Source organism: Cynara cardunculus, assembly GCF_001531365.2.
Source record: "Cynara cardunculus var. scolymus isolate 2C chromosome LG 4, CcrdV1, whole genome shotgun sequence".
Lineage (NCBI taxonomy): Eukaryota > Viridiplantae > Streptophyta > Magnoliopsida > Asterales > Asteraceae > Cynara > Cynara cardunculus.
The window spans coordinates 10,911,984-10,921,310 of record NC_037531.1 but is presented as its reverse complement, the minus strand read 5'-3'; the positions used below and the strand labels follow the sequence as shown (position 1 = coordinate 10,921,310).

The 9,327-nt window shown below is 32.7% G+C and overlaps 2 protein-coding genes and 1 long non-coding RNA gene across 3 annotated transcripts in view; all 3 read left to right on the top strand.

Moving 5' to 3' along the window:
- The first annotated feature begins 1,440 nt into the window (after window positions 1-1,440).
- LOC112511160 (sulfate transporter 1.2-like) lies at window positions 1,441-4,518 on the top strand. The gene is made up of 13 exons (XM_025116642.1): window positions 1,441-1,772; window positions 1,853-1,901; window positions 1,998-2,205; window positions 2,300-2,474; window positions 2,559-2,624; window positions 2,702-2,815; window positions 2,908-3,024; window positions 3,102-3,228; window positions 3,304-3,590; window positions 3,682-3,872; window positions 3,987-4,072; window positions 4,167-4,243; window positions 4,337-4,518. The coding sequence occupies exons 1-13, from the start codon at window positions 1,476-1,478 to the stop codon at window positions 4,478-4,480; spliced, it is 1,938 nt and encodes a 645-aa protein (XP_024972410.1). The 5' UTR covers window positions 1,441-1,475; the 3' UTR covers window positions 4,481-4,518.
- A 1,001-nt stretch (window positions 4,519-5,519) lies between these two features.
- LOC112511688 lies at window positions 5,520-6,557 on the top strand. Its single transcript, XR_003069114.1, has 2 exons — window positions 5,520-5,800; window positions 6,016-6,557. It is a non-coding gene; the product is annotated as an uncharacterized LOC112511688 (long non-coding RNA).
- Window positions 6,558-9,124: 2,567 nt separating this feature from the next.
- The window catches only part of LOC112511749 (dammarenediol II synthase-like), a 12,763-nt gene continuing 12,560 nt past the window's right edge, over window positions 9,125-9,327 (top strand). Inside the window, exon 1 of the mRNA XM_025117477.1 lies at window positions 9,125-9,215. The gene's annotated coding sequence lies outside the window, so the exon portion shown is untranslated. The remainder of the gene's footprint in view (window positions 9,216-9,327) is intronic.

Here is a 9,327-nt window from a genome sequence, read left to right as displayed (position 1 = left end):
AACCCTTTTTAACATTTCGATTTGAAGTTTGTTTAGCAAAACCAGATTGAAAGTCAATAAGATTAGGTTTTTACTACATGTTTTGACAAGGATCAAATAAAAACAGGTTTCTAGAATTGTCAACTTTTGAACTACTTATTAGAAACATTAAAGTTTGAAATTTCGAAGTCAATTGTGGGACTAAGGAGTACTTATTAGTGTCTGATTTTGAGTTCCCTTTTGATCTTGTAAATATAATATTTGCTTCACTTTATCTCATGACAATTTTTTGTATCAATGCATTATATATATGTACATCATGCATGAACCTGTTGTATATATAAACTCAAATAGGTTTTGGTTTTGCACAAAGGAAGACGGTTTCTACAACCGACATGTAGGGCCCACTACAGACCTACGGGAGGCCTATGTTGAGATGAATATTCGCCTAGTGGTACCCGAAAACCTCAAATACTGTTTTCTATTGTAATATAGATACCCCAATATACATATGCCAATATACTTCTGTAGGCGTTTATGTATCATGAGAATTGTACCAAATCTGCAGTAAGTTAGAGCACTAGAGATGTAAAATTTTAAATTAGATTGTGACTATCGATTAATACACATGGTGGAATAAAAAATATGGCCTTTATAGCACAATCATCGTCTCCTAGTTTGCATCTTGTGCTATGTTCTTTCTTTAAGTTTAAGCATAAAACATTACTAAAAATGAAAATATTCTACCAAATTGTCACTTCACTTCCCATTGCAGAAGCTGATTTGTCCTTTATGAGTTTATGACATTGAACTGATATCAGAACTTTCAATGGTTGTTACTAGAGGAGAATAAACAAAGAGACCAAACGAGAAAAAAGGTCTACATTGGATATTAGTTCTTTAAATTGGTGCCACTGGTCCACGATTGATATCAAATGCCATGAAGTTGTCATATTCTTTGAGTTCATGATTGAAGAACCCACGTACACTTGTCTATATGTCACAATTAAAAATGTTATATAACAATTATTTTCTTTCTAATGTAAGACAAATTCATTCGTTTTTAATCTGAAAAGAGAACTGTTTGACCAAAGCTAAAGTATTTGGCAAATTCAGAAGTGGGTTAGTGTGGTCAAAAGCTTAATCATGTCTTCACCTTTTTACCCGGAAGTCTACTGAGAACGGAAGTAAATTAATACTATTTGTGATCCACAAACTCCATTACATGACTTATTTAAGCTGAAGCATCCCCAATCTCCTTAAGTGCACCATAAGGCTTTGGATCAGTTAACATTCAAGAACTTTTTGTATTCTGCTGCTTTTGGGTATGTATCTTCTTAATACTTTGATTCTTTTATGCTATGCATTTTGGCCCGGAAGTAATAGATGGACATCTTGTATTTCTGACTAAGTTTCAAATTTTGACCCTTCTCACCTTTGGTGAAATGCAGGTGAGTTTGTTAAGTTGCCTTTGCTGAAATCCTGAGGCGTAGGACATGGATACGAGATCGTTTTCTTCCTCAAGTAGTCAACGACGGAATGTACCTTATATTCATAAGGTTGGAATTCCCCCGAAACAAGGTCTCCTGAAGGAGATCAAAACCACTGTGGAAGAAACGTTTTTCTCAGATGACCCCCTACGCCCCTTTAAAGATCAACCGAAATCTAGACAAGTTATGCTCGGCCTTCAAGCAATATTTCCCATTCTTGAATGGGGTAGGAATTATAATCTTAAAAAGTTTAGAGGAGACCTTATTGCCGGACTCACCATTGCAAGTCTTTGTATTCCTCAGGTAGTTTATGTTGTTTATGAGATGATATTCAAAATACCAAATCTTGATGACTTACTGGTTTTAACATACATATCAAGCAGGATATTGGGTACTCAAGACTTGCAAATTTACCTCCTCAGATTGGATTATGTAAGCTTTATCTTGTATCTACCAATTAACTTCATTTGCCTACTGTAAAAAGACTTCTTGGTGTTGAGTTTGGGTTTTGTTTTGACTTCTGTGCAGACTCAAGCTTTGTACCCCCTTTGATGTATGCATTTATGGGTAGTTCACGAGATATAGCCATAGGACCTGTTGCAGTGGTGTCTCTCTTGTTGGGGACGCTTCTTCAGAATGAATTTGATCCAGTGAATAATGCAGCTGAGTATCGAAGACTTGCATTTACAGCTACGTTTTTTGCAGGGATCACTCAAGCTACTCTGGGAGTTCTCAGGTAAACCCAAGATCTACATGACTCTGGTCTCTTGTTTATGTCTGATAGTGTAATTCATCTAAAATGGAGTTTTTTCTTTGGATTTCTGGATCAGATTGGGTTTCCTAATTGACTTCCTTTCCCATGCCGCTGTTGTCGGTTTTATGGGTGGAGCTGCCATCACCATTGGCCTTCAACAACTGAAGGGTTTTCTTGGCATCAAACATTTCACAAAAAATACTGATGTTGTTTCTGTAATGAAATCGGTTTTCGGCTCTATTCATCATGGGGTAAGTAAGCTCTTTCTCTCTTCACACAAAAATACAATGCAGTTTATGAATCCCACATGAATAATCTTTGTTGTAAAATTGCAGTGGAACTGGCAGACCATAGTTATTGGAGCAAGTTTTTTAGCTCTGCTACTCTCTGCCAAGTACCTTGTAAGAGTTCATGATTCCCAGAATGCAAAGTATTTTGACATTTTTGCTAACCCTAATATAATTTGCCAAATTAATAGGCGAAGAAAAACAAGAAACTCTTTTGGGTGTCCGCAGTTGCACCATTAATCTCTGTTATCTTGTCCACTTTTTTTGTGTATATCACCCATGCGGAGAAGGAAGGTGTTGCCATTGTAAGAACTAAGAACTTTTGCTTTCGTTTTCTTTCCATACAAAAATGTTACCATTTCATGAAAATCAATAATCTTGGTTTATTTTTTCACAGGTGAAACATATAGAGCAAGGAATCAACCCTCCATCTGTAAATGAGATTTATTTTTCGGGCGAAAATCTTTTAAAAGGGTTTAGGATTGGTATCGTTGCTGGGATGATAGCGTTAACGGTATGTTCATTTCAAGCCTTCAAAAACTGTCTTTGCTTCCCATAAAATAACATTCTATCTGACCCCTGATGTATCAGGAAGCCGTTGCAATCGGAAGAACCTTTGCTTCAATGAAGGACTACCAAGTCGATGGGAACAAAGAAATGATAGCATTAGGAACGATGAATGTTGTAGGCTCAATGACATCATGCTATGTAGCAACAGGTAAAAAGATGTCAGAAAACCTTTTTGTATATTGGAAAGTGAATTAACTTTTTTCTTGTGTTGGATTGTTTTCAGGTTCTTTTTCGCGATCAGCTGTAAATTATATGGCAGGCTGCCAAACCGCAGTCTCTAACATAGTGATGTCATGTGTCGTACTCCTAACTTTGAAATTCTTGACACCTCTTTTCGAGTACACCCCGAATGCAATCCTCTCTTCCATCATCATATCTGCTGTGGTCGGTTTAGTTGATTACGAAGCAGCCATCTTAATCTGGAAGATTGACAAATTCGATTTTGTTGCTTGTATGGGAGCCTTTCTTGGCGTGGTTTTCGCATCAGTTGAGATTGGTCTTTTAATTGCTGTAAGAATTAGACTATGCATCTTGTTACTTGATGAAATGCGAGTTTGAGGTTGATTTTTTTTATCTTTATTTAATTTTGTTGATTTATTAGGTCTCGATATCATTTGCTAAGATCCTTCTTCAAGTTACAAGGCCACGAACGGCTATTTTGGGAAGGATTCCGATGACAAGTGTTTACAGGAACATCCAACAATATCCGGAGGCAACGAAAGTCCCAGGTGTTCTCATTGTGAGAGTTGATTCTGCTATCTACTTTTCCAACTCCAACTACATTAAAGAAAGGTAACATTTTGTTTAAATCTTTCAAATATGGTTATAATAGAAGCCTGTTTAGAAATTGTAATCGAGACCCTCAAGAGGCGAAGACCAATGGATTAAGAAGTGCACTTTTTGCAGAATATTGAGATGGCTAACTGAGGAAGAAGAGCTTGTAAAAGCAACATACCGAACAAGAGTTCAATACTTGATCATCGAGATGTCGCGTAAGAAACTTGAGTTTTTCATTGCATTTCCGGTCATTTGGCTTTTGCAAGATTTGGGTTTTCGTCACTAGATCCGCTTTATTTGCCTTTGCAGCCGTTACCGACATCGACACTAGTGGAATGCATGCGTTTGAAGAATTGTACAGGAGTCTTTTTAAGAGAGATGTTAAGGTAACTCATAAAGCCCCTCGGTACCCATTGATTTGTTTTGGTAATAACCTTCAAACAGCGCATTTACAGAATCTTAATTCGTTGGTTCAACAGCTTGTTCTTGCGAACCCTGGTCGGCTGGTGTTAGACAAGCTATATGCTTCCGGTTTCCCTGATATGATTGGTGATGACAAGATTTTCTTGACAGTAGCAGATGCTGTTCTCACTTGTTCACCCAAGATCCTTCAAGAGGTCTAAATGATCAACAAGATGAGTGTAGACTTGTAGATAGGAGGAATCAATACATACATATATACATATACATATATATATATATATGTATATATATACATCTATATAAGTTATAATGAAGAAAGCATGGAAGAGATAGGAATATGTAATGATGGTAATCAAGTTCTAGATGTAATGACTTGAGTTTGAATGAGGATTTCATATTTCATTTCAAAGGGGCATCATTGTAATTTATGATGATGGCTTTATTAAGGATGGGAATTTGGAGAGTTGAAGTTTCAAATCCAAAGTTATGTACAACTTATATCGTGTACAATGTTTGTTGCTACTGAAACATTGCATAATGAAGCTTTTGTGTAGGATAAGTGTGTTATCGTCTAAATGATATGACGATAAAGATAAAGATAGATATATTAGAGTGAGATCAAAATAAGAATATCTCGTAGTTATTTACTTGTAACTTATCTCTGTATAAATGACTTATGATTAATGAGAATTATAGATTCATTCTCTCTATTTGCCGTTATTTCCTTTAACACGTTATCAGCACGTAAGCTTAGTATTTATTGTTTGTCGCTGCTAAGCGCTTATTAATGTCACATCAGAATAAGTTAATAAGTTGTTTTTATAAGCAATCCTAAATACCCCTAAGTTAAAAATTATATAGCTTTGAATTTTTTCTTACTGTGTAAAAGAAGTTTAGAAAAAAATAGAATCTTGAGATAATCTGTGACATCCAATGACAACTTTTTTTATTAGTTAAGTAAAAATTTAATTGTTTTTTTTTTGTTAATTATTTATTTATTAATATCTAATAAATCTATACTACATATATAACCATTTACACCATTATCTTAATTACAAACAACAAAGCACAAAGTACTACCATTTTATGCATAAATTTAAAAAAAACTCTTAAGAACAAGTTATAAAGCATAATATACAACTTTTACTTTCCAATTTCAAATTCAAAATTCAAATTCAAAATTCAAATTCAAAATTTCAAACATATCAACTTTTACTTTATCGATTTAAACACCACCATCCCCACCACCTAACCAGCACCTCCTCCTCCTTCATTCACTCTCTCTCTCTGTAACTTCCAAAAGCTGCAGAGGAACGGACGGACGAAAAACGAAACGGAAACCAGTTCTAAATTGGTTCTAGATCTACATCACCGGAGATATATGGATTTGGCCGGAACTTCTCTCCGCCATTTCTCACGATTCTCTCTCTCTGATTCCTTATTTTCAACAAATTGTGCGCTGTCTGTGGATCGTTCTCTGTGGATCCGATAACGAACTTCGTGTTTCYTATTCTTCGATCGTAAGTGTTGTTTCATCTCTTTTACTGTTTTACAGATTTCGTTTTCGTGGAAATCATGTTTTAGATTTATTCGTCSTTTTTGGTGTTTAAATTCTTTACGACTGGATTTGTGGCATATATTCACATTCTGTTTACTGAGAGCATTTTGTTATAYTACAAYCTTAATTGTGAAACTTTTTTCTAATTTTGTTTGCTTTTTGGCTTTGAAACGGCAGATTCTGAGCTTGTAATTGTACGTCAACTGCTTTTGAGTTATGAATCTGGTAAAATCAACTTGCAAAAATGTAAAAAACAGGAAGAGATTGGACACATATCTATGCTATCTACGGAATGGATGATTGGCACACACCGATTTTTCTGCTGATCCACGCGATTGTCTTCTCCTCTTCATCACTCATATTTCTTTTATACTTCAATTGGATCTGCTATTCCTTCGAATCAATCTTCCCGTCAGTATTCTCAGGCAGTGTCGCCAGATTCGCCGCAGGATTCACCGGCTCCGTCACGGCTCTCTCCGTCCTTTGCCTCTTTTATGCTGCCGGTGATGCTTCCATTGTTGCTCGGTACATCGGCAGAAGCTTTGAAGCGGGAAGTAACAGGTTTGGTGTTGCCATTGAAAGACTTGAAGAAGAGTGACGATGAAGATGACAACCACAGCGACAACTCATCTAAATCTCTGTTTGTTTTCTATGAAGAACACCTTAAATCTGAGTTAGTGATCGACATGGCTTAAGATCTTGAGAATTTTTGCAGGTATTTTTTTTTGAATAAAATGAAGGTAAGTGGAAAGCAGAATGGAATATATACACGCATATTGAGACAATCATGTATTTTTAATTATCTAATTTAATTTATATATTTATTTTAAAAATAAAATGATGGAAAAGTAATTTAAGGTGGTACATAATCACGTGTTTTTTGGAAAAATTATTAGGGTTTCCAGGAGTGTTTTGACATTTTTATCCTTGTATCATGAAGTTGTTAGTCAAGAAACCAAGGGAGTGAATTGTCCAATTGGTTTGTCATAGTGTTAACACTACCACCTACCCACTTTATGTCCCCATTTAGAAAAGAAGGTGGAGGAGATTTTTTTTTTTGAACGGCAAGAAGGTGGAGGAGATCAGGAGATAGAGAGAGGAAAACGGCGAAAGAAAAGGGGTTGTCTGGTCTGTTGTGTGGAAGTGTGCCGTCTTTGTGGGTGGTGGAGTTATTGGTGATGATGGATGCCGGAGGAAGGAGACCCCCTTTCTTTTCCTTTTTTCCATTTCTTCTTGTACAAACACACTTTATTATTTTCTATTTAAATAATTTATTTTAACATAAATATTTTTATTTTTTCTATTTTTTGTTAGAAGGATGAGATAATTATTTAACTGATTAAAAAATAATAATTATCCATATTATATTATAAAACATTTGATAAAAACTATTAAAAATCATTCTTTATATATAAGGTACTCTTTATTAATTTATATTACTTAAAATTTAAGATTACAAGTATATTGTGCGTAAGTCAAATTTATTAAAACGACGATTTTTAAATTCATATAATTAATTGCAGATAAACATTTTCATTATTATACCTAAATTAAATTGAATTAAAAAAATTGTACAAAAAAGAGAGCTTTTAAATTGTTAATTTGATATTAATATCAGTGTACTTTTTCAAAAAAATTGGTATTTTTAAATTAATTTTTATTCAAAAGTAAAAACATTTTTTAGAAAAAAATAAAATAAAACATTAAAATAAAGATTTATGATGTTGTATTGCATGAATACCCTTTTAATTTTAAAAACTTAAGAATTAAAAGTTAAAAAAAAATACATAATAATTTTATTTGAGAAGTGACAAAGAAAGTGTAAAGAGGAGGGAGGAGTGAGGAAGAATTTGAATAGGTTGGGAAAAGGTGAAGAACAGTGACGAGCGTGTCTGGTGGGGAGTGCATTAACTCCAACCCAATTCTTTTTTCTTTTTTAAATATATTACATATAATTTATAATAAAAACTAAAATATACAAAAACATATGACATGATGATGGTATTTTTACACCCTCATGCCCATCGCCTCATGATGTTGTCAAAACATTCTATCTTATAGTTATTTATTTTGGAGTCGGGTGTCCAAATTGCATTGTGTAATATGTTTTGAATTAATATATTCTTGAGTTTTTTGAAATATATATATATACAAGTATTAATTCAACTTTACTTTGAGTTTCTAGACAATAAATAGGGTAAGCAGTTGAAATTTCATTTTAAAACTCATCTTTTTTGGTCTTTTCATAACTTATGATATGTCGAATTTGTAGTTTTCTTTATTGGTTTTGAGTGTTTATCTTAAAACTTAAGTTTCTTGGTTTTTTTCTCTTGGTGTAAATCAAACACATTTGTGGAGTCGTTTAAATACGTTGGATTTTAAATATATTGGATTTTAAATTGTCATACAATTTTTTTCATCGATAGTTTGTAATTGTAACCATAACTCTTATTTATTCAAATTATATTAATATGTAAAGTCCAAGTGTAACCTATATCATCGTTAAATCATATCTTATAAAACCAGTGGAACTTCAAAATCGTTAAAATTTATGGTTCCCGCTGCATTGCGCGGGTACAATACTAGTATTTACTATATAGATATGATTTTTTTAATATCATTTAATTTTGATAGATTTATTATAATTTCTTTATTGTTTTATATATACTATTGTTATTTGTTAGCTTATTTTAATTGGGTACTTAATTTAATAATCAATTATTATATTAAATGATTATATGAATTATAGATATTTATTTAAATTATCTATTATCGTTATTTAGAAATGTGTAATTCAAATTTAAAAGATTGTCTATGAATAAAAATTAAAAAGAAAAAATATTTGCATATAAATTATCAAAACTATAAATTTCTAAATTTATCTATTAATTTATGGTTGAGATTGGATCTCACGGTTACCACAAACTAGTCAGTTATTCTTGAATGGACCCATATATAATATGCATCAATAAACAATATTTTGTGCATAAAAACTTATTTTTAAGAGTTTTTGTTAAATGTTTTATAATATAGTATAGATAGTATAAATTATGTGTTTTAAAAAAAGCCAATAATGATTTTATTTTTGAATAAAATATAAATTTGAAAATATCATAAAAATTTTAAAAAAAATATATATATCAATGTTAATGTCAAATTAACTATTTAAAAGTTTTTATTTTTTATGTAATTTTAATATAATTTAATTTAAGTTTAATAATAAAACAATTTATTTTTGGTTTTTAAGAGCAGGTAGGTTGTATTTGTGAAAGGTTGAGGTCCACATGATATTGAGTATGATTATCGCCTCCGAAAGAGGTAATTGTGAGGCGTAAGTGTGCAGAGGCAGTTGTTGGAGGTGGAGGTGCTCAGCTCAGGTAAATAACAGTCTTCCTCCGTCTATCTCTCATCTCATGCCCTCCATTTCCACAAACAGACCAAAATTTTCCAGAAACTGTTGTTACAAAAGCCCGTATTATGTTGCTTGTA

Bases quoted from the DNA above. Each gene is read 5' to 3' on its own strand.
- LOC112511160 (XM_025116642.1), top strand. From the start codon at position 1,476: ATGGATACGAGATCGTTTTCTTCCTCAAGTAGTCAACGACGGAATGTA. The intron at 1,773-1,852 runs GTAGTTTATGTT...CATATCAAGCAG, and splicing joins CAAGTCTTTGTATTCCTCAG to GATATTGGGTACTCAAGACT. The intron at 2,816-2,907 runs GTAAGAACTAAG...ATTTTTTCACAG, and splicing joins AGAAGGAAGGTGTTGCCATT to GTGAAACATATAGAGCAAGG.